Raw genomic sequence first — 26984 nt, 5'->3', positions numbered from 1 at the left:
ACTCGCATAAGTCATCTGGCTCTGATTATAACTGAAAAAAAAAGTGCATTGATCCATAAAAAAAAAAAAAAAAAATAGAACATTAACTGATTAAATAAGTTCCAGGTGTAACATTAATAAAGATTAATAAATACTGCAAAATATATTAATTGTAAGTTAATGTTAATTAATAAAGACATTTTGGCTCAGGTCCATTAAATAACATTTTAAAACCTTTGATTTTAATCATGTATTAGCAAATGTTAAAATGAACCTTGACTAAGATTAATAAATGTTCCAGAAGCATTTTTCATTTCATTTCATTGTTAGTTCATGTCAACTAATGTAGTTGATGTAAAGTGTGTTTACATTAACTACATTAGTTACAGTAATAATAAGTCATTAAAAAAAAAAAAAAAATCAACATCACATTGCCTATTTGATTATGCCATTCAAAACAATATTAGTAATAGAATTTGGCATCTGCATGTAATTAATCAAGGCTGAATCCCCTGCAAGGGACGTCCTGAGCTGACTGAAGTTTAGAGGAAACTAGACATGTCTCTTGGGAAACACAATAGAAAGGTATTGGGTGTCTACAATCTAAGCACAGAAAGTGAGGAGGACTGTATTTGGAAACGCTGATAATGGAGCTCTTTAATCATTCATTCAGTCCAGTTTCTGAGTGTCTTACATCCTGAAGTGTCCGTGACAGTGACTGTGTAACCAATCCAACTCAAGTGCCAACAAGAAGAGTCCACTTTAGTTCGCTTTGACCATAATAACAGACTGTAGTACAACAAAGCGGCAGCTTAGTGCGATATCTTTTCAGTCAAATTTCCATTCACCTAAGACGAATAAATGCTTCAGGCAGGGCTCTACAATGCGACCATTTCAGTTGCATTTGCGACTGAAAACTACTGCGTGCGACTATTAAAAAAAATATTTAGGAGCAGCAGTGCGACCGACCCCATCGGCATATTTGTGTTTGTGCTGAGGGGAGCTTCAAAAGTGTTTTTGCAATGTTGAGTAATGTATCAGACATATCTCACCAATCCTTTCAAAAACAAAGTGTTGAGATTGACTGTGCAGTGTAGAGATCTTCGTTGATTATAGTGGAACTTTGTGAGATCGTGATGAACTAAGATGAGTGACAGCTTTTAACGATTTTTAAGAGAGTTTGTAAATGAGATATTGATTTAATACAACAGTTAAATAAACAGGAAGTTAATATTAAGTGACTTACATTGTCTGACTATAACACTATTGCGTGATTTTGCCCTATTTCATCATCAAAAATAGTTTGAAACAAGTCACAACTGAGCCATAAGTCAATGATTCAATTTCCCATTCATACAGAGAGTCGCTTGCTTTATTCCTGAATGAATCAGTTGTTCGAACAAATCAAATGAATGAATGATTCAGTAATTAAACCAGTGACTTGGCGCCACCTACTGGCAGTTTTAGCTTAATTTTTTAAGTATCTTTCCAGTTACTTAAATCATTTATTATTTCTATATTCACAATTTTATATTTAAAACATTAATCTCAACATAAATGTATGGATTTTATTGCACTCTCGCCACCTCTGAGCCTCATTAAACACATGAAAATACACCTACAAGCCACTTTTGAGTTCTTCTGTGCCACCTCTCTCGTACTAATTAATATTGTTAATACTGATTTTTTTTGTTTGTTTTTTTTTTTTTACATAAGATGACATACTTTTAATAAAATCAGAAAAATGCCATTACAAAGGTAAAAACAAAATTCTACTGTAAATCACCTCATAGCGTGAAGGCTAATTTTTTATCAGATTTATTGATTATTGATTAGAAGGTGCTCCTGAAATGTTGACTGTGCTCCTAAAAAGAAAAGTAAGCGTAGAGCCCTGTCAGGGTCTGAAAGATTTGTTAATGTTTTTGAAAGAAGTCTCCTATGCTCTCCTATCCTATGCTAAGGCTGCATTTATTTGATTAGAAATACAGTAGAAACAGTAAAACTGTGTAATATTTTTACAAATTCAAATAACTTTTTTCTGTTTCAATACATATTAAAACGTAATTTATTTCTGTGATCAAAGCTGAATTTTCAGCATCATTACTCCAGTGTCACATGATCTTCAGAAATCATTATAATATTCTGATTTGCTGCTCAAGAAACATGTATGATTATTATCAGTGTTGAAAACAGCTCAGCTGATTCACATTTTGGTGGTAACGGTTTTACTTTTTTTTTTTTTCCAGTCATACTGATAAAAACTTCCAAATCTCTGACAACCAGCAACTGTGTAAAACCAAGGAAAAATTGCTGAAACCAGATTTTTAAAATCCACGGCAATCTCTCTCTGCAAGTGAGCAGATCATAGATCTGCAGAGTCAACTACTCCAAAATCCCTCCATAATAAAGGGTTTATTTTGGGAAATGTAAAAAGTGCATGGACAGACATAATATCGAGTAGTGGAAAAATGATGTCGGAACAAAAACATCGCGTGAGGTGAAGCGAGAAACTCGAAATGTGTTATTTTAGGAAGAAGGGGCACAGAAAGTGCAAGAAGTCAATATAGTTGCGGGCTGCTGTATAAAAACGGAGTCGGAAATGGAGACGAGCGAGAGCCAGGGAGTCCCTTTGGACCCGTGCTCTCCGAATGAGCGGCACAATTTATCATGTGTGAAGTGCAGCTCTCCGTTAACACCCTGAACGATTAAACCAGCAGACATCAGATGTCCTGGAGAGCAGAAAACTAACAGAGTCTGGAAAAATCATTCGAGGATCCGTGAACCTCTTATTCCTGTTCCGCCGCCAAAGAAATGTGCACCTCAGACGTTATATTCACCTCGGAGCGTCTTGGATAGCATGATGCTCGTTGAGTGGGCCAAGACAAGAACGATCAATTTGTCTTGAACGTGGAGATTTCTGTTGAAAGACTAAACCACGTTTAAGAAATGCACTCGTTGCTGTTAAGCAATCACATTAAGAGGCTCAGCTGTTGAGTACTGCTGTTTTTGCAAGAGAAAGATGGAATGTCATCTCGTATATTTGCCTGGATTTATGTAAATGGATTTCTGTACAAGACTGCATGTAAGGCACACAGTTTAAACCATTTTTCTTCAAACAGGTCATGGGTCATTTAAACAACAGTGAATGATCTGGAGAACACTGCCTGCCAAATGCATAAATGTATGTAATGCATGCTTGGGGGCTGTAAGAGTTTTAGAGATTTTAATTTAAATTTTGTATTAGGCAAGGATGCATTAAACTGTACAAATTTAAAAAAAGTGACAGCAAAGACATTTATGATGTTAGAATTTCTTTCCAAAAAATGCTGTTTGATTTAATTTTTTTAATAAAAAAAATTCTGGAAAAAAATAAGATAACTGGAAAATGTGTCTTGAGCAGCAAAGCAGCATATTGAACTAATTTCTGACCGAAGATTGGCGTAATGATGCTGAAAATTCAGCTTTGCATACATTTTACTGTATTTTTTTATTAAATAAATGCAGTTTTGGTGGACAGAAGAAACTTCTTATGAAACAACAACAATAAAAAAAAAAATCTTGAACTGTATAGTGTGTATAGGTTTGTGACAAGGTTTTAAATAAACACACATTAATTAATTAAATAATTAAATAAATTAAAAATAATCGTTTTCAAAATAATGCAAAATCAAAAGTGATTTTACTTCACCACAAAAAAAAAAGTTTTGGGATCCGTACGATTTTTAATGTTTTTTTAAAGACATCTTTTCTGCTCATCAAGGCTGTTTATTTGATTAAAAAAAAATACAGATAAAACAGTAATATTGTGAAATATTATTGCAATTTAAAATTGTGGTTTTCTATTTTAATATACTTTAAAATCAAATTGATTCCTGTGACGCAAAGCTGAATTTTCAGTATCATTAATTCAGTCTTCAGTGTCACATGATCCTTCAGAAATCATTCTAATATGCTGCTTAATATTTTTTTTGGAACCTGTGATACTTTTTCAGGATTATTTGATGAATAAAACGTTAAAAAAAGAACAGCATTTATTTAAAATAGAAATTGTTTGTAACAGCATAAGTTATTTTAGTCAACTTTTGGAATACACTAGTACATAGATAACCTCACACAGTGTCTACAAGACACGAAACTATTAGCTTTCATTAACATAGCGTGGACAGGTGTGTATAACACACACAGAGTGCTGAAAGAGCAAAAGCGAGGTGAAACCTTGGCACAGGAAATGAGGAGGGGGAATAATGAGGTTCTTTGCTATCTGAGTCACCATGACTGTACACTAATGCTTTTACAAAGCTCTGAGATGAAGATCTGCACAAAGACAAGCCTGTAATTAGCCAGCCGGAGTCGCTGTCTGACGCAAACAGACTCTGTTTTTATTGCCACCGTCCTATTCTCATGAACGGGATGATTGTCTGATAATGATAATAAAGGGTTACTGTGGGTAGACACTTATAAAGGCTTGAAGCCTCTACATAGCTTACTTGGATCAGGGCAAAAACCTCGCTCAGTTTGATGTGGCTTATCATCCACATTAGTACACATTCCTGTATCATGATCCTGATCAGATGAGGGCTTTCCACTTAAAAAGAACATTCATATAAGCAGCAGCTCTGCTTGTTGTCAAAGTCTCGAAAAGAGCAAGACATCGAAACATCAACAGAACCAGAACTCAAACAACATGATACAAAAAACAACACAAAACAAAATCAACATTACGCAGAATGTCAAAGCCGCCTTCCATTCAACAAAAGTGGGTGGCGATTTGCATTTTTTAAAGTTTGGGGGACAGTAGGGCTGTCACGATTCCTCGATTAAGCACTTGATTATTAAAAAAAAAAAAAAAAAAAAAAAAAAAAAAAAAAAAAAAAAAAAAACTGCAATTTGCCCGTATAAAATAACTAGCAAAATACCGGAAGTGGCAAATTTCACGGTCGGGAATCCATGAAACGCACTATTAGACAGTTTTTCAAGGTTGCATCAGAATCAGAAACAGCTTTATTGCCAAGTATGCTTGCGTCATACAAGGAATTTATTTTAGTGTCACAGGCTTCCAGTGCACAGAGACAACGACAACACACAGAAAATAAAAATAAGACGAGAATAAAATACACATATGTAAATATAAATAGACAAAAATTGCAATGTAAGTTTTAAGAAAATAAATAAATTGTATATACAGTTGTGCTACAGATGATAGAAAAAGAACAGAAGAGAAAGATGCCGGGATGTACTGGGATGTAGGTGGTAATAAATAACTAAAAGGTTATTGCATACATTTTTATTGCAAAATGGGAGGGGGGGTTCTTCTGTCTGGCTGTCCTGGTATTTGTGGCTCTGTAGCATCGACTAGATGGCAAAAGTTCAAAAAGGGGATGACTTGGATTTCTGTCCTCATTTACTCACACTAAAACCTTTTTGAGTTACTTTCTTTTGTTGAATATGAAAAAAGATATTTTCAAGCATGTGGGTAACCATACAGTTTCTGGTCCCCGTTGACTTCCATAATATGGAAACAAAATACTGTGAAAGTCAATGGCTACCAGCAACTGTTTGGTTACACACATTCTTCAAAATATTTTCGTTTGTGTTCAACAGAAGAAAGAAACTCCTACAGCTTTGGAGCAACTTGAGGGTGAGTAAACGATAACAAAACTGTCTTTTTAGGGTGAACTATTCCTTTAAAGGAGAAGTTCACTTCCAGAACAACAATTTACAAATAATTTCATCACCTCCTTGCCATCCAAGAAGTTCATGTCTTTCTGTCTTCAGTCGTTAAGAAATTATGGTTTTTGAGGAAAACATTTCAGGATTTTTCACCATATAATGGATTTGATCGGTGCCCCGATATTTAACTTCCAAAATGTAGTTTAAATGCAGCTTCAAAGGCTCTAAACGATCCCAGCCGAGGAAGAAGGGACTTATCTAGTGAAACGATGTCTTTTTTTTTTTTTGAAAAATAAAAATGTGTATACTTTTTAAGCACAGGCTCTGGGATGCGCGTCCACGATCCCACGAATTAGTGTGATGGGTCGTTCTTGAACGACTAGTTCATTTTGAATGAATCTTTAATGTGACTCGGGAAGAACGAGTCGTCTCGGGGGAGTGATTCGTTCAGTCGCGCATGCGCAACATCCTATTAGGTTCTGTACTGGAATTAGTTCACCTGTTTCGAGTCTTCAGGTTTTGAGTCACGTGATGAATGAACGACTCAAACCCAAAAACTTGTCAGATAAGAGGTGAAGTGAGCTAATCATAGACTAAAGACCCAGGTAAACAATGAATGAATCTTTTCTGTGTCTTATAGCATTATAGTTTTGCCTTGTTTGTGTTGTGATCAACATTTGTGTAAGCAGTAGATGTGTTAGGGAAGTAACACGTAACATTTTAATTATATTTTGCTAAAATGAATGAAATGACTCAAAAAAAGATTCGTTCATTTTGCTGAACAAGACTCAAAGGTCCAAGTCGGTAAAATGATCCGAACTTCCCATCACTACTACGAATCACGTCTAAGTTCATCGTCTGTGTACTCCGGCTCAAAAAGGTAGAGTATGATGAAAAACTCCATCTTACTTTCTCCTACAACTTCAGAATCGTCTGACATTGTTGTACCTTTTTGTTTGTAAACAGCGTTTGACTTACTTGCAAGTCTTTGCGCATTCGCTTTGTAAACAATGGGTCTGTAGTTCCACGTGACCTTTCGACGTGATTCAATAGTATGTAGCATCGTGAATGCACATACCAGAGCCTGTGCTACACGTGCTTAAAAAGTATAAAACATTTTATTTTCAGGTAAAAATTACAGATGGTTTCACTAGATAAGACACTTCTTCCTCGACTGGGATCGTTTAGAGCCTTTGAAGCTGCATTTAAACTACATTTTGGAAGTTCAAAATCGAGGCACCAATGAAGTCCATTATATGGAGAAAAATCCTGAAATGTTTTCCTAAAAAACCATAATTTCTTCACGACTGAAGACAGAAAGACATGAACATCTTGGATGACAAGGGGGTGAGAAAATTATTTGTAAATTGTTGTTCTGGAAGTGGACTTCACCTTTAAATTAATAATATTTCACAATATTAGTGTTTTTAATGCATTTTTGAGCAAATAAATGAAGCCTTGGTAAAAATACTTTTAAAAACATTTTTAAAAAGTCTTACCAACCCTAAACTTTTTTTAACAGCAGAAGAACCATGGCGTTTGGTGTCAAAGACACAATAAAAAGGCATGATGCATCTTAATGTGCCATTTTTTAATTTGACCATAAAACTAGTCAGAAGAATCAATTTTTTGACATTGAGATTTATACATCATAAAAAAGCTGATTTATTTGAATAAACAAGTTTTTAGTTGATGTGGTTTGTTAGGACAATAGTTGGCCTAGATACAACTATTTGCAAATCTGGAATTTCTAAAAAAAAAACAAAAAAAAAAACACACATTTTGGCATATTATTAATTTTTTTTAATTATTATTAAAAAAAAAAAAAATACAAAAAGTTCTGTCTCTTCCAAGCTGTATTTTCATTTTTGGGTGAACTATCCCTTTAAGAGCTCAAGATACAAATATTGTTAAATGTTGCTCTATTCATCAAAAACAACTACTGTTTTGAAGACTTAGAGCTTGGCAGGATAAACCATCATCCACTTTTGCTGAATGGAAAATAACAGCTTGTACATCCAGAATTTATTCAATAAAGAAAATAATGCTGAAGTCAGAATGACGACAGGATGATATTCCCTATTTTTTGGGTGATATATTCTTTTTAACATCAAACATGAGTCACTGCGTTTGGCCTGGGACGGGCAGTCAGAGCCTTTGCCAAACCTACATACGGGCTCTCACGCGGACCGACCGACCGGCATCATCTGGTCTTTATTAATATGGTAAACCCTCCGACTGTGCTCAAAGAACACGGTGTGAGGCGGCTTATGTGTCTAGACCGGGCAAAAAGATCCATTTACAACGGCTGACCAGCAATCTTTAGGTTTAAACTCCAGCCTGGGAGCGTTTCGGGGGAGATGTGTGCATTTGTGTGTGTTTGTGCTGATTTCAATCAGAGAGAAGGGAACTGTAAACATCACGACATCAAACACACAAAAGAGAAAGTGAGCGAGAGAGAGCTCATAACATAAGCCATGAATGATTGCACAGGGGGAGAAATGAAACGCAGATGTCATTGTGTACACTTTCAATAAATAGAGGCACATCTAGTTTCACTGCCTGGGTTCCATTAAGGCCCAAACGTTTGAGGCCATCTTACTGATAAAATGACCAACATCGCTTTGCTTTCTTAAAGGTACTCATTAGTGGTGCCTGTGCTAGTGCAAATGCAAGATAAGGGTATGAAACAACTTTGACTTCTAATTTGGAAATTTTGCTAGAACTTGTCTTGCACTATTTGTGCTGTGGACATGAATGATACCTCAAATTTTGTGACTAGTTGAGTGCTATTCATTTTCTGAGTGATCAGAAGGCAGAAACTGAAGACTCCAAAAAAAAAAAAAAATAAAAATAAATAAATAAATAAAATAAAGTAAAATAAAATGACCAAATTATACTACCTTTATAAAGTCTGAGGTCATACATTTTTTTATGTTTTTGAAAGAAGTCCATTATACTTGTTAAAGGTGATGAAAAATACAGTCTAAACAGTAATATTGTGAAATATTATTTTAAATTCAAATAACTGTTTATTATGTGAATATATTTTAAAATGTAATTTTTTTCTGTGATGCAAATTTTCAGCATCATATCCTTCAGAAATTATTCTAATATGCTCAAGAAACATTTCTGATTATGTTAAAAATTTGTTATGAAACAAATTAAGAAAATTAAATGTAAAAACATTATAAAAATGTATTTACTGTCAGTTTTCATTAATTTAACACATGTGGCTGAATAAAAGTATTAATTTCTTTAAAAAAATTAATTAATTAAAAAAAAATATATATACACACACACACACACACACACACACACACACGTCTGGTTTATTATCCTTGTGGGGACTCTCCATAGGTGCAATGGTTTGTATACTGTCCACACTGTATTTTCTATCTCCTTACCCTAACCCTACCCCTAAACCTAACCCTTACAGAAAACTGTCTGCATTTTTACTTTCTCAAAAAAACTCATTCTGTATGATTTATAAGCTTTTGTACCCATGGGGACCTCAAGCCAGTCCCCACAATGTCAAAAATTTCAGGTTTTACTATCCTTGTGGGGACATTTGGTCCCCACAATGTAGCAAAAACAAGTACACACACACACACACACACGCACACACACACAACAACGGCACAGCAACACCAATTTTTTTCTTTCAGATAATAATCATTAGATAATCTGGGCTTGTCTGCACACTGTTGGTATTTTCCTCCAAACACAAACTCAGATGCAATCAAGAGACATCTAAAGCATCAACCTTATTATCAAGGTATCTTACAGATGGTAATTTTACCCCAATGCCTGAGTTAACAGCACCGTCCATCAAAACCAGGCTGTGAATTTAAGATCATATCTGTAAATTAGGCAGGAGTTCGGTGCGAAGGCTTAAAAAATAAAAATAACACCTCTAACAAATGCATGCAATGAAACGCAACTGCAAGAAAAAGTAACATGCATGAAACTGAATCAATAAATCAAAAATATCACGCCTCCTTAATGTATAAATATTAGGGCTGTCAGTTTAACGTGCCAATTAGTTATGAAAAATAATGCAATTACATTATTTTAATGCATTTACACGCTGGGCCCGCCCTCAGACCTGTACATCATCTTATATTTCATACATTAATGCAGTTATGACCTAAAATTCAAGATACTGGTGCAAAAAAAATGCCCCGTATGTGTTTGGTCTCATATTTTTATGTATCACGTATCACACAGGCAGCAGGAGCAAAATGACACCAGTGCTAATTTTGTCCTGATCCATCAGGAACTATACAAAAGTTCAGTAAATAAGTAGATATTGTTATATTTTAAACATTATATTGTGTGTTTTGCAGAGAACATATTACCTTTGAAGCCATAGCAGAATTTTCGTGTCTCCAACCAACACAGCGGTGTTTAGATTCTAAATGAATCCACGTTTTGAACGAATTGTATGAATCAGTGATCCAAAGCCCCATTAGTAAAGAGAGCCTTTACTTCATTCCTGAATGAATCAGCTGTTTGAACGAATCAAATGAATGAATGACTCAAATACATTTACCACCACCTGCTGGCAGATTAAGTTTCTTATTTAGAGTATCATTTCATATATAAATAAATAAATATAAATATATTAGGGGTGTAACGATACATGTATAAGTACCGAACCGTCACATTATGGGCATCTCAGTTCGGTGCACGAGGCCTTACAACGAATACAGGCAATTCACCCTCAATCCAGAAGGGGGCGCCCGCAGCATTGCAACTCTGTTGTGTTGTGTTTTGTGTTCCTTCAACACAAAAACAGCTTTAAATAATATTTTGTGGGTATTTTCACAGTCAAATTTATTTTGCAATTAATTAGATTAATTAATCGACACATCGTTAATTAGATTTAAAATTTTAATCGACTGACAGGTCTAATAAATATATATAATACATAATATATAACACATGCAACAATGGCTTTTAAACCTGGTTGGTGTAAAAATTTCTTAGTGTCAAATTTCTTAGTTATTACAGTTTTGTCTTAAGTCATCATGAAAGCAAAACTTACATTATGTTCTGTGTGTGTGCGATTTCATTTGTGCACATTATTTCAAAAAAAAAAAAAAAAAAAAAAAAAAAAAAAGGTAGTCTTAGTCTTTCATCAGAATGTAATAACCTCAAAAATAACTTTCCTTTCCAGCATAAATCCCTCTTACGTTTGATCCCCGCCGATCACCTGCCTGCATTCTTTTATGAAATGCTCCTTTCACTACCCAGTCATGACATATTAAAGTTTTACAACATGAAGAAACATTAAACACAGAAATATTACTAATAAAATAGGTGTAATTATTTCCAATTGTTTCTCACCTAATAAGATGGGTGATGTTGCCACACTGCTGAGATCTGACTGACATACACACACACATATACATATATATATATATAAACACGCACACACTTTCCACGGCTCCCCGAAAGCCACTCAGCCTCCGACACAACCTGTTCCCTTCACGCTTATTATTTTGAAAGTCCTTTCTCTTCTGAATATTGAAAACAAACATATCCTACGGCCCAAACATTAGGGATTACGGTCTATGCAGCTCATTCAGAGCAAACATTTAAAGCTTATCTAAAAAAAATCTCACTCTTTTCATTTGAAACTCTGTTTTGTTGTGCAGTGCATTTGAAATGACAACTCTATTAAGAGTCTGAGCAAAAACAGCTCAAAGAAAAGGTTTTGCCTCTTTTTCCTACAGCTGTTTTCAAGACAGACGACAATCAAAACAACGCGAGGTTTACCTTGAAGACAAAGCAAAAAAACGAGGCCACAGTCCAAGAAAATATACATCCCAATCCAAGAGGCAGGCGATGGTAGACCGTTACATACTTGGGGAAGTATGCGGTATTAAACATGAGGCAATGTCCTGTGACTGTTTATGAGGCAAATTAAAAACAGATTTCTGAGCGTTTCCTAGTGTATCATTAAAGAGCCCGGCATCTCAGCAGCTCAACATGAAACAGCAGTTTGCTGAAAACACACTTCCATCTCTATCAGAGCAGGTATTAATCAAAATCAATGGCACAATGTTGCTTTCAGACAACTGCAGAGAGAAAGAAAAAAATAAAATAAAATAAAAAAAGAGTGGAATGACTGGAACAATCACATCACTGTGCCACATGTAAAAACCGTACACTCTTCCTCAAACTTACATAAGAAACAAATTTATTTCAGTTACATCAATTGACAAAAAACAGCTGTAATGTGTCTGTAAGACTAAGAATATAAACTACACTGAAATTAATCGTTTTTCATTTGTAGAATTTGTAGCCAACCAGTGTACAATGTCTACCAATTTACAGAATTTCTGAATTAAAAAAACTTGGAAGAAAATATCTACCATTTATATTTGTTACATTTGACTGTATAAAATAAATTAAATAAATAAAAAAAATTTTTTTTTAATAATAAATAATAAAAATACGTAAAATTTAAAATTCTACGTAATTTTATTATGATCTATATACATACACACACATATACATTTTTTAAAAAGTAAATTAAAGAAAAAAAATTAAGTTTATATATTTTTATATTTTTACATTATTCTTATTCTTATTTTTTATTTTTTTTACATTTTTGGAGGTTGATATGGAAGCACATTTTCACCACTAAATACACACACAAAAAATTATTTTAATAAATAAATAAAAGAAATAAATGGTTTTACAAACTGTACAAATTGGACAAAAACTCAATTCTGAAAAGTCAAAAAAGTCAGAAAGGGTAATTGTGACTTTTTTTTCCAATTCTGACTTTTTGCAAAAAAAAAAATGTACGTTTATATATACATTTAACATTTTGGGGGATTGATAGGGAAGCACATTTCCACCACTGAATTAAAAATTTGTAATTAATAATTGATTTAAAAAAAAATTTAAAAAAAGTTTGCGACTTTATCTCACAATTCTGTTTTTTCTGAGTATTTCTTAAATCAGAATTTTGACAAAAACTCACAATTCTGAGAAGTCAAAAAGAAAAAAAAAAATGCTTGACTTTTTTTTTTATACATTTTATATATTTTATTTGGATTTTTTTTTTTTTACATTTTTGGGGGGTTGATATAAAAGGACATTTCCACCACTTAATTTAAAATTATACTTAATTTAAAAAAACAAAACAAAAGTAAATTAAAGAAAAAAAATTGTGTTCAAAATTTACAATTATTTCTCATAATTGTGAGTTTGCATCACTCAATTCTGAGGGGGAAAAGAAAGTTGCAAAAATGACTCTCTCAGATTTGTGGAATATTAACTGAATCAATTCTGAGAAAAAAAGTCAGAATTACCTTTTTATTTTTTATTCAGTGGAAGAAACGGCTTCCATAGAATGAAATATCTTTGCGTCAGTGTGGGTATTTTCCTTAATTTTCTTATGCTGGTAATTTAATCTGTATTTACCAAATCAACAAATAAATATTAACCACAACGAATATACATCCGCCAGCATGAGCGCATGGGCTAGAATATTTGCGCGTCTCCTGTCAGTGCGGATTATGAGCAGAATGCATTTTAAATAAATTCCTTCCTGGCAGTGTGAAGCCAGCACAACATGCCTTTGGGTTATTAGTTTCTTGGCTTATCTCATTTGAAAGGCCTCAGGATCAGTATCTGTCGGCTCCGTCACCTGATGGAATGCAGCGATCCGCCGTGAACACCTGCCGCCGCAGACGTGAATCAGGCCTCGCGTAGCGCTGACGGATGGTGATGAACACACATGACTGTAGGCCTGATCTATCGCTGGCTGACGGCCATGATACATTTAATATCTCCAGCAGCTTCGATGCAAGCTTCTTTACAGATCCTTGATTGATGAAGGCGTAAGGATTACAAACGTAAACATTATCTGGAAAGGCGAGCTAGACGTTTGTCTCTTTTTCTGTGGGAGAGGTCGAGAGAAGGACGTTTCGTAATTCCTGTTAGTATGAAAGATCTACAGGATTTATAAGTGTCTTATTTAAGTGTCATTCATAAAAATGAACGTTTTTGCACTATGAAACTCTTACAATGCGCTGAAACTTTTGCTTTCAGTTAGACCTAGTGCGTATTTGATCATTTTAAAGTAAATGCAAGTCACTGTTCTGTGTTTATACAACCATGAAAAATCATAAGTAATGATAAAATGGAGCAGGATTATGGATAAAATGAGATTTCACCCATTAGTGCATTAGTCAAGGCCTCAGTATACTTCAAACTAAATATTTCAAACTAAATCTGGTGAAAACAAAGGGGTTTTGGAGGTTTTTCTTTTAATCAAAACTTCTGGAAAAAGGCACTGTTCATCCAAAAATGAAAAATTATTGAAAATGTCCTTAACGTCAGGCCATCCAAGATGTAGATGAGTTTATTTCTTCATCAGATTTGGAAAAAAAAATGCAGCATTACATCACTTGCTCACCAGTGGATTGTCTGCAGTGAATGGGTGCCGTCAGAATGAGAGTCCAAACAGCTGATAAAAACATCCACACCGCCCCAGTCCATCAGTTAACATCTCGTGTACCAAAAGCCGCATGTTTGTAGCAAACAAACAACGTTTTTAGTCCATAATCCAGTAAAAATGGTCAAGACTGAATCAGGAGAGAAATATGCACAGATCAAGTATATAGAGCCCTATGAAATCAGTTTTATCTTTTCCCAAATTCCGTTTTAATTTTTCCCAAATTCCGTTTTGTTTTGTTTTTTTTTCCAAATTCTGTTTTTTCTTTTTAATTTTTCTGGACTTCTTTTTAATGTAGTTAAAAAGTCCTAAAAATTGTATTATTCAAAAAACGAATTACTTCTAATTACTTCAAATCATGAAACTTATACAATTTAACAACATATTAAAGGTTTAACAACAACAACAACAAAAAACATTTTTAGAGCCCTATGAAATTTTTTTTATGAATGCATAAAAACAACCTTTTATTACAATAGCCCTATATATTTTTCCCTTTCTCAGAAATTCTGTTTTGTGTATTTTAATTTTTCTGGTTATCAAATGAAGACATAAAACAGTCATTTAATTTATCTTTTAATCAAATGAAAAAAAAAACTGTTTTTGGCGAACAATTCTAATACTATTAAAATTAAAACATGGGAAAAAAAATATTGTGTTACTATTCCTTAAATTAATTTTTAATAATTTATTAGTAGTAGCAGTAAACCAAACTTTCATTTTGATGGGTTGCTGTAAAATCACAGGGCCCTAAATATGTGAGTGGATTTTGATGTGAGAGACAACAGGAGATGGAGTATTATTATGGATTATGAACACATAATTTTCCTAGAAGTGAGCATTTGAATCTAAAAACGTCTCAATGATGGGTGTGTTTGTTACAAACATGCAGCTTTTGTCTTCTCAAGATGTTAACTGATTGACTGGATTGGTGTGGATTACTTGTGGATTATTGTGATGTTTTTATCAGCTGTTTGGACTCTCATTCTGACGGCACCCATTCACTGCAGAGGATCCATTGGTGAGCTACATTTCTCCAAAACTCATCTACATCTTGGATGGCCTGAGGGCAAGTAATCTTTCAATAATTGTTCATTTTTGGGTGAATTAAACTCAAATATTTAGTTTGAATTACTTACCCTGAAGTATACTGAGGCCTTGGCTAATCCTGCTCCATTGTATCATTACCCATCATATTTTTTATGGTTGTATAAACAGAACAATGACTTGCATATATTTTGGAAATCAAATATGCAGCAGGTCTGAAAAGCCAAAGTTTCAGCGCACATTCATTTTTATGAAGCTGTTTAGACTTTCATTCTGACGGCACCCATTCACTGCAGAGGACCCATTGGTGAGCAAGTGATGCAGTGCTACATTTCTCCAAATCTGATGAAGAAACAAACTCATCTACATCTTATATGTGCTGAGGATGAGCACATTATTGGCTAATTTTCACTTTGGGTCAACTATTTCTTTACATACAATTAAACTGCCATTGGTTCATAACTACTGAGTAATAAATGAGTGTGTTCTACCATATTTAACATGGAAATCTTTTTAGGTTCTTTACTTGATTCATAGATTCACAGTTCAGGTTGGCATCAGAAATGTTAACAGGGTGCTATTATGTTTGGGCATAAAAAAAGACCTACAAAGCTACAATATCTCAAAGGGAGATATTTCGTTTTTAAAAAGAACTACAATGAACGGCTCCTTTGGACTACAATGTTTGTGTTCTGGATGTTATGATGTCACAACGCGGCCCATTAGAATATCATTAAAATAAATCCTGCCTACGGAAATTCGAATGGTTGGGGGTGTGTAGGGACGAGGTGGGAGATTAGCCGAACTGTAGCGATGCAGCGCGGAGAACCACTTCAACGAGCCACAGCGTGGCGGGTACAATCACAAGCATTGACTAGAGTGGCCGTGTCGGAGCCGTGACACGCCACAGACGTCTCTAGGCTGATCAGTGATGATGTTCTCTGATAATGTTAGGCTGCTTTTAGCCTTATGCTGCAGCTGGTTTCGGGCAATGAAACTAAATATGTAAATAAAATACATTAGCACGATAATATCATGTATCGGCAATCTGGCAGGTTGACAACAGGACCCAACACTACTGTAGCGCATTATTTACTCACTCTCCATGCATCCTAGATGTTTATTAGGGATGTCACAATACTCAATATAATATCGAACCGTTCGGTACGACCTCCATGGTTCAATACGCGCTTTTGAATTGGGGTTTTCCGGTTTTGCATTTAAATAACTTTCTTGTTTTATATCTCTGTATTATATCTGTATGTGTGCCCGTGATTTTGCGTGCTGAAATGAGAAAACGCTTCCCCACTTATATCTGAAAAAGCAACACACGCAGAGCATCTTCCATTATAATGACATGCAATGATAAGTCTTTCTAAACCTGTTGTCCAACAAAAGAGTTATAAAAACAAAAGTTTTTATACATTATAAATTAAGTTTTTAAACATTATGACTTGTTTTTAAATTCACAACATCAGTCGAGTGTTTAAAATGATTTCCTTATGTGATCTGATGTGGATTCTTATCACAGAATGAGGCAGACAATAAATTCTATACTCATATTCTATGTATGTCGATTAGCAATGGCTTATGAAAATACACGAGATGGCTTAAAGAACACAGATAAAACATTATTGCAGACGAGTGTTTATTGTCCTTACATTTCGTCATTCAAAACATTTAACGTTATATCTTGTTTTTAATCAGTCACAGCAATAGCGATGCTTTCATTAGAGAAGCTAGAACGGAACGTCATCAGCGCTACTTCTTTGGCGCATTATGTGTTTTTTTGCACGAGGGCGCCTTCTGGGGTCCAGTATGAATGAAACCCACCCTATTTTGCGTAAAAATTGAAAAAAATAATACCTCTCTCTCAAAAGAAAAACTAAGCAGATATATACTAAACCACGCTTTTTCCAGTGTACAGAGGTTTACAGGAGTATTTTGTTAATTTTTAACAAAAAAATAAATAAATAAAAAATAAATAAAAAAACACACTGAAGTGGTAAGATACCAGAACCAAACCGAACCGAAAACCGTGCTTAAAAACCGAGGTACGTATTGAACCGTGGACTAACTGTATTGTTGCATCCCTAGTGTATATGACTTCCTTCTTTTAGACAAATGCAATCAGAGTTATATTAAAATATATCCTGTCACTCCCAAGCTTTAGAACGACATAGACGAGTGTTTCATCAGTCCAAAACAAGTCCAATAAAGTGCATCCATCCATAATAAAAAGTGCCTCACACAGCTCCGGGGGTCAATAAAGGCCTCCTATAGCGAATCGACGCATTTTTGTAAGACAAATATCCATATTTAAAACATAAGAATCACTTTAATCTAGCTTGCGCTACCAGTTGTACACAGAACTTGCTTCTTTGTCAAGGGGCGTGTCAGTACTGAAACACCGTCTAAGCTGTTTGCCAATCACAACGCAGTGGCCAATCACAACACATTTAGTTTTTCGGAAGGTGGGCCTTCATTAAACCCAGAACTAATCGAGCCATTTGTGCCAGGCTGGAGAGAAAGGTATTGTAATAATGTAAATTATGTGAAAAATAATGAGTTTTTCGAACCACCCCTTTAAATGTCTTGATTTGGACATCTAGTTGAGTGGACGTTTGATCAAAGTCATATTTTCAAAGTCATTTTTTTCATTCTACAATCTCCCTTTTATCCATATTGGCAAGTTACACCCACAACCCTTCCTTTAAGCACACAGCTTTCTGACCCTCGTTCTCCTTGGAAAAGACTGCCAACATGGCCTGTAGGCGCACACACACACACACACACACACACACACACACACACACACACACACACACACACACACACACACACACACACACACACACACACACACACACACACACACACACACACACACACACACACACACACACACACACACACACACACACACACACAATGCTCATGCACAAACAAGTACTGTTGATTAACATCTTACACTAGATTAAAGGCAGTTTCTTACAGTTTCTGAAAACACATCAGCTAGAGGATCGGCCATTTCCTCATCTAAACACATCAAGTGGTATTTATGGAGGCGCACAGCTGCTTTTCGCTGTGCTTCGCCCAGCAGGATTCACACCTAATGAAATATGTTTGGTCGATTGTGGACTAAATAAAACACGCTGATGTTTTACAGGTACAGTTTCATTCCTCAGACTCAAATGTCCAAAGCACCGACAGAAGTTCCTGCCAGAACTTGCACTTAAACAGTTACTGAGTGAAGCGGCTCAGAGCTCCTTCGTTCTTTACTTTGATAATGTACCAACTAAACCTGAAAAGATTTCTATGTCAAAGATCACACCAACCCATTACATTTTATTTATTTAATTTTTTTTTGGTAATAAACAGTTTATGGAACCTTTAGACAAAATATTAAAAAAAAAAAAAAAAAATTAAAATTGCATGGCCTTCTGCTCCAGTCTTCCTCAAAAGCATCTGGTTGAGCTAGTATCTCTAATGAAAACCACATTTCGATGCTGCCGTATGAATACGTATAAGCATGAATAAGCATTTTAGGCTTTGTCTGATTTGTCTATTTTTATCTGTCATGCAAAGGGGGAAAAAAATAACTCCTAAATAAGCAGCAGAGTGGCACCACAGACAGAGACGCAGGCCAATTTTCCAACAGAAGGCAACCACATTAATGTCGTTCTCCTCCAAGGAGAGATTAGTGCTGAAGTACTAAGGCTCTGCTCGACGTTAAAGTTTATTCCTGATCTACCTCTGGGTGGCCTGTGGAAAAATGTCACCTTGTTGGTTTAATGTGGCGTTTGGATGAATCAGGGTTCTTAAACTGTCAAAGGAAATCATAGGTGTGGGAGTCGCACAAATTCCACCGACTTCAGACGTCCAACTACAGGCGCTTGGAAAGAATAATCTCAGGACATGTTTGGCACACGGCGGCGAGGCGGTTTATCACACCGCCTGACAAAAAATCTCAGCAGATATATAGTCCACCGATGGCCACAAAAATAAAGGAACGGAACAAAATAAAGGACATTTTGAACGAGCTTGAGACCACTATCTATGGAAACCTGTTTCTGACAAGAATATATATAAAAAAAAAAATAAAGGTAATTTGTTTTTTCGCAATTCTAAAAAAAACTCATACACTACCAGTCAAAAAAAGTTTTTGAACAGTAAGACTTTTTAATGTTTTTTAAAGAAGTCTCTTCTGCTCACCAAGTCTGCATTTATTTGATCCAAAGTACAGCAAAAACAGTAAAATTGTGAAATATTTTTACAATTTAAAATAACTGCTTTCTATGTGAATATATTTTAAAATGTAATTTATTTTTGTGATCAAAGCTGAATTTTCAGCATCATTACTCCAGTGTTCAGTGTCACATGATCCTTCAGAAATCATTATAATATGATGATTTGCTGCTCAAGAAACATTTATTTGATTTATTATTATTTTAAATATTTAAAAAGGTTGAGAACATTTTTTAAGGATTCTTTGATGAGTAGAAAGATCTAAAGATTAGCATTTATCTGAAAAAAAGCTTTTGAAACATGGTACTAAACTAGCTGCAAAATATGTATACGCCATACACACCATACGAAATGGTTAATTCATTGTATTTGTTTGCTTTATTTGACATGTTCTTCATTGTGTATTTGTAATTATTATAATCAATATTAGAAATACTGTCTACTGTTGCTTTGTATTTTTATAGTATGTAGTATGTATGTATGTATTTATTTATTTTCTCTCATTTATTATTCATTTTATTGTCTCCTCTATTGCGTTGAGGGTGTAATTATTTTCTGTGCTTTGGCAATACTGTAACACAAATGTCATGCCAATAAAGCAACTTGAACTTGATACACTATACCATTCAAAAGCTTAGAGTCACTATATATATATATTTTTTTGGAAAGAAATTATAGACATTAATACTTTTATTTAGTAAAGATGCTTTAAATTGATTAAACATGATGATAAAGACATTTATTATGTTACAAAAGATTTCTGTTTCAGATAATTGCTGTTCTTATTTCTTATGAACTTTCTATTCATCAAAAAAACCTGAAAAAAATTCTGTATAAAAAATAATATATTATATTATACTATATAATATATAAATTTATGTTAAAAAATTATATATATATATATATATATATATATATATATATATATATATATATATATATATATATATATATATGTTTGTGACACATATATATATATACATGAAGGATCTGAAGGATCATGTGACACTGAAGACTGGAGTAATGATGCTGAAAATTCAGCTCTAAAATCACAGGAATAATTTACATTTTAAAATATATTCAAATAGAAAGCACTTATTTTAAATTGCAAAAATATTTCACAATATTACTGCTTTTGCTGTACTTTAGATCAAATAAATGCAGACCTGGTGAGAAGAAGAGACTTCATTAAAAAATATTTTAAAAAATGTGACCGGTAATATATATAAAACACATCTTGGCTTTTTTTTTTTTTAACTTTTTTTCCCCAGAATTGTGAGATGTGAGGTCAGAAATGTGAGATAAAAAAAAAATTACCTTTTATTATTATTATATTATTTTCAAAGGTGGAAACAGTATTTTATAAATATTATTATTTATAATTGTTAGATCTGGTCTGATTACTTTTGATCTAATTGGCCAACTGGGACACAACTTTGGAAAACAAAGATGTGTTTAAACTTGTCCAGGTTGTTATGAATGCCCCTTTATCTATAAATATATCTATATATTGCAGTAATGTATTATTATTGTAGCACTAACAATACATTTACCTAAATGTGTTATATATATATATATATATATATGTGGGTTTTTTTTTTTAAATTATATATATATATATATATATATATGTATGTATATGTATGTATGTATATGTATGTATGTATATGTATATATTTTTTTTTTCCTTCTTATGTTCTAATCCACAGAGAGCCACTTCTTGTCTATGTAAGCAGTTAAATCCAGAATACACTTCAAATGCCAAAAATCTGACTCAGCAAAATTAGGAGAACGGCAAACTGCTTAGTCATATTTTCATACACATTAAATCAAAATGCATGAAATTAGCACTGAAAAATAATCTTGATTTAATCTGGGTAAATAATCAGTATCAATCAATGGCTCATGGGCAATTCATTTTCAAATTGCATTCAAGGTTAATGCCTAAAACACAAGCATTATAGGTCGATCAAGCAGTTAGATTAATGTGACCGAGAAAGGAGGAAGAGTGGACTAATATATGTTAAAGATTACACAGGAAAAGCCATAAACGTCTGGTTCGTGTGTGGCGCTGACCTGAATCAAGAGGCAAGTTTTGTTTTCATGCTGCTAAGAGCACCAATGTGAAGTGTACCATGAAGTCATGCTCTTTAACAAAAAAAAAAAAAAAAAAAAAAAAACTCATGTTTTTATGCTTTATACAAAGCTAACAACCTCTTTGCAATAAGTTTCCAACTTCATTATATTTCAAAGAACTTAATATTGCATTGCATTAATGCAATTGATGTTTTTTTAAAGAATCTCTTCTGCTCAGCAAGCATTTATTTGATCCATATACAGCAAATACAGTAAAATTGGGAAATATTTTTACTATTTAAAATAACTCTTTTCTGTTTTAAAATGTAATTTATTTCTGTGATGCAAAGCTGAATTTTTAGCATCATTACTCCAGTCACATGATCCTTCAGAAATCATTCTAATATTCTGATTTGCTGCTCAAGAAACATTTCTGATTATTATCATTGTTGAAAACAGTTGTGCTGCTTAATGTACATTTTATTTTTCAGGATTCTTTAACAAATGAAAATTTCAAAACTAATCATTCCTCTTTTTTTCTAGCCCAATCTTTTGAACAAAACCCAGTCTGTCTGTAAGAGCGTGTTCATCCGCTGTGATTTCATCCGTCAGCACTGCTTTATTTCCAGCATCATTCTACCATTAAATGTTTTCATCGCTCCACATGGATCGGGTTTCCTGATGACGCACTGCTGAGATCTTTAGCCTGCATGGGCTCACGATCCACAGCGGTGCCGTTTTCCTCCATCGGCCCCTCCACACACCTCGCCCGCTTCAGGACGGACAATGCGGCCCGCTGGTGCCGACCTCTGTTGCTATGTTTTGATTAGAGATGCTTTGGATTAGGGATGCGAGGGTTCAATAATGTTACAAAAACATTTCCATTCCACAAGCACGACCACGGACCACAGCGCTCTTAACTGGCTTGGCAGTCCACGACATATTTCCTCTTTCTGATGTCTCTTTCTATGGACAGCAGCGAAAGCGTTTTCATCTGCTGTGGCTGATGCTGCACTGAATCAGCTCCACTGCGTCAATCGTGTGTTGTGCATTCATCACTCCACCAAAACTCATTTCCATTCTAGTTTTCCACATTTGTTGCCATCTTGCAATTACTGTAAAATGGATCCCCAAGTTTTTATACAAGTCGTGATCTGGCCATTTTTACTGGTCAGTTATATAATATACGGTATAAATCTTTAAGGTGCATGACATACAGTAAATCATAACCAAAGTATATCAGCCACTACCAGTCAAAAGCTTTTGAACAGTAAGATTAAAAACGATTAATCACATATAAAATAAAAGTTTGAGTTTGTCTAATATATGTGTGTGTACTGTGTGTAATTATGTATATATAAATACAAACACATTCATGTATATATTTAAGAAATATTTACAAGTATATGCATTTATTGCTATTTTTTTATAATTTATATTATATACAAATAAAAACATTTTGTATATAAATAACATATTTCTCTTAAATATATACATTAATTTGTGTGTATTTATATACACATAATAATTACACATAGTACACACACAGATATTAGGCAAACTCAAACTTTTATTTTGTATGCAAAGAATTGCGATTAATCATTTGACAGCCCTAGAAATTATTCTAATATTCTGATTTGCTGCTCAAAACACATTTATTATTATTATTATGTTGAAAACAACTGAGTAGATTTTTTTCAGGTATCTTTGATGAATAGAAAATTAAGAAGAACAGCATTTATCTGAAACAGAAATATTTTGTAACATTATACATGTCTTTATGATCACTTTTGATTAAATTAAAGCATCCTTGTTAAATAAATGTATTAATTTCTCTCCCAAAAAATAAAATAAAAAATAAATAAAAATAAATAATAAAATAAAATAAAATAAAATAAAAATAAAAAATAGTATACTGACTCCAAGCTTTTGAATTAAAGCTTTTTATTTCAGATAAATATTGATCTTTGGATCTTTCTATTCATCAAAGAATCCTGAAAAAAATATAGTCAACTGTTTTAAATAATAATAATAATAATTATAATGATAATAAATGTTTCTTGAGCAGCAAATCAGTATATTAGAATGATTTCTAAAGGATCATGAAGACTGGAGTAATGATGCTGAAAACTCAGCTTTGATCACAAGAATAAATTACATTTTAAAATTTATTTAAATAGTAAGCAGTTATTTAAAATAGTAAAAATATTTCAAAATTGTACTGTTTTTGCTGTACTTTGGATCAAATAAATGCAGGCTTGGTGAGCAGAAGAGACTTCTTTAAAAAAATATATTAAAAATCTTACTGTTCAAAAACTTTTGACAGGTAGTGTAAGTATATTAAGAAATATTTAGAAGTATTTGTTTCCTCATTTGTTCTTTCTCTAATAAAACATCAAACAAAAATTCATTAGAATACGGTTTTAACTTTTAAGTATTTTCAAGTTTACACTGCGCTCAAATTCAGCAAGCTTTTTTTGTTTTAAGGAATTAATACTTTTATTTAGCAGGGAAGCATTAAATTGATCTAGGGTGACTAAAAACATATAAAAATCCAAATAAATGCTGCTCTTTTAAAGTTTCCTGTCACGAAAAAGCCTGAAAAAACACAGTATTTCCAGAGAACACTGAAGACTGCAGTAATGATGCTGAAAATTAATGAATAAATTCCATTTTACAATATATTAAAATATTTTTATAAAATTAAATTATAAACTTACATATATTTTTAAACTGTAATCATTTTCACAATATTATAATTTTTTACTGTATTTATGAGCAAATAAATACAGTGTTGGTGAGCAGAAGAAACATCTTTCAAATTCTTACTGATCCCAAAGTGTGTTTATGGTAGACCTTTTTTAAAATAAATACTTTGTAAATATTACAGAACAGGTACGTGTGTTTAATTAAGGTTACAGAAACACTGCACAACCGCAATGACTAACATCAAGGCCTACAACCTGGGTATTTTTTCAGACACTAATTGACGAGGTTTTTCCCATGGCTATATTGGCTCTTTCCAAAGTATTAAAGGATCAGCTGCCTTACTGCGCTCTTTTTTATGATGGGCCGCTTTGAAGATTTTCCTCTTGCCCTGGTCAACACTGGATTAACTGACTGAACTCTGAGTAACTCTACAACCATGTCCAGCTCCTCTCCATACAGCTCATTTCACAGCAGCGCTGCCGACGGGGGTCGACAGACAGACAGTCATAAAACAGGACAACTAACCATGAGTCCCTTTGTTTCAAAAAATCAAGGCAAACCGGCTATCTCTGCTGGACAAACTGCTTTCTTTGAGTCAGGACTACTTTGTTTGAGACATACATCTAAAAGTATATATATTCAAGAAAACAATCTAATATATTGCTAAATATAAAAAATTAATTCATTAATTAATTGCATTAATTGCAATGCAAAAATAAATAATAATAATTATATTTTAGGAAGGGCATCATGATATTTTGAGGGGGCCTGGGTCATCAAATTGCTTTGAAACCCCCTTGATGCAGAGAACAGCCTTACACCAACCCCTTTTGTTTTTTAATGATTAACACATTCATTCAGCATTAACTTCCAAAAACTCAAAAGTGTAAATATGCAAATGGCTCAAAGGAGCATGCATTAAGCTCAAAGGAGGAGGCATTAAGGTGAAGGATCTGCAAATAAAGACTTGACTATTTCAAAACACAAGGCCACTGCTCAGTCAAGGCTCTGCATTGTTTGAAGCTGATTCAGTTGTCTGTGGCTTCAGGGACTCTTATTAGCAAGTGAATCAATTACCATGTCAATGTGCTTGTTGAAGATCTCCAGCACCTTTTTGATGGTTGAAAGTGTGAGTCAGAGGAGCTGAACCTCCTGCGGACAGGCAGAAATGCAGCCACCCCCATCAAGACTGAAGATGAGCAATGAAGTCCCAACAGAATGAAGCTCAACTGGTTGGGTGGTTCAAACTGGTGTCCCACTCTGGTCAAAGCTGGTTTTAGAGGGGTTATGACCATCTGGGAGGCCAGCTAAAACCAGTTACTTCCATCTTAAACCAGCTAAGATCAGCCAACCAGCTTAGCTGGGTTTATTTATTTTTTAAATATTTAATTTTTTCATTAGGGAGTGACATGTTTTCATATTGAACACTGACACTTTGCTTATATCAGTTTTATTTTATATATTTGTGACCCTTGACCACAAAAACAGTCTTAAGTAGCAGTAGCCAAAAATACTTTGTATGGGTCAAAATTATAGATTTGTCTTTTATGCCAAAAATCATTAGGATAATAAGCAAAGATCATGTCCCATGAAGATATTTTGCACATTTCCTTCTATAAATATCAATATATACATGTCAATGTTTGAAGCGGACCAAAACCTTTTCATCAAAGTTATCCTAAAACCAAAACAATACCCTTTTTTGTCTGACAACTTTGTTTAACCTCTTCAGATTTTGACTACTGCATACCAAAACTCAATTTTTGATTAGTAATATGCATTGCTAAGAACTTCATTTGGACAACTTTAAAGGCGATTTAATCAATATTTTGATCTATTTATTTATTTTTGCACCCTCAGATTCCAGAGTTTCAAATAATTTTATTTTGGCCAAATATTGTCCTATCCTAACAAACCACACATCAATGGAAAGCTTATTTATTCAGCTTTCATAAGATGTATAAATCTCAGTTTCAAAAAACTGACCTTACGACTGGTCACATATTTGTTTTTCAAATTACTTTATTTTATTTTATTTTATTTATTTTTCAGAATTTTTTCTGTTTTTAAATTAATTGTTAATTAATTTTTGTTTTTAATTTTGTAATTAATTTTTGTTTTTGTCATTTAAGTTACATATTTAGTTAGTTTTATATATATATATATATTTATACACATATATATAGAGAGAGAGAGCAAGAGAGGTACAGACAGACAGACATTCACATTAGCATAAATACAAAGTTTTTTGGTTTTTTATATATAGTTTTCTTCAAGTAATTTAGTTACAGTTTTAGTTAACTATTAAATAATAACCCTGCTACCTGCTTTTTCTATCAACATAAATATTTAAGTTTGTCCAACTTCATCTGCATATACATAGCATGTAAAGCGATAACATTAACTATATGGGAAATTCCAAGTGCATAATTGCTTTTATTGCTGCAAAACTTAAAATACAGTATCGCCCAGCTCTAGTCTGCTAAATGTGACTATTAAGCATGAAGATAATAAGAAATTATAAACATCAAAATAATGATTTTCTGTAATTCTGATTTGAAACAATGTGCATTACAAGCACAGATAGTCAGTTTTGAAGGCAGAAGTTAAATAGTATCTAAAAACAAGATTTAAAAAAACTGAAATGTTAATATTTTTAAACATTGTTTTGCTTCTATTTTTTATTTTATTATGGTATTTGTTTTAACAGTTTGTCCATGTGTACAACCAAATTTTAAATAAAAAAACGTAAGAACGCGTCGTGCGTAACCACGTA

At 33.4% G+C, this 26984-nt stretch overlaps 1 protein-coding gene across 2 annotated transcripts in view; it reads right to left on the bottom strand.

Annotated features, from left to right (window-relative positions):
• Positions 1 to 26984, bottom strand: part of ror2 (receptor tyrosine kinase-like orphan receptor 2) — a 97390-nt gene that overhangs the window by 69018 nt on the left and 1388 nt on the right. The window contains exon 1 of one of the 2 annotated variants that reach the window (XM_051120539.1): positions 11434 to 11500. The exons of the other annotated variant lie outside the window; for it this stretch is intronic. Coding sequence (XP_050976496.1) covers positions 11434 to 11482 — 49 coding nt within the window. The 5' untranslated portion in view covers positions 11483 to 11500. Of the gene's footprint in view, positions 1 to 11433; positions 11501 to 26984 lie in introns of those variants that run through there. 2 annotated transcript variants of the gene reach the window in all.

This window comes from Labeo rohita, chromosome 10 (genome assembly GCF_022985175.1).
Source record: "Labeo rohita strain BAU-BD-2019 chromosome 10, IGBB_LRoh.1.0, whole genome shotgun sequence".
Classification (NCBI taxonomy): Eukaryota; Metazoa; Chordata; class Actinopteri; order Cypriniformes; family Cyprinidae; genus Labeo; species Labeo rohita.
This window is presented reverse-complemented; position numbering and strand designations above follow the sequence as displayed.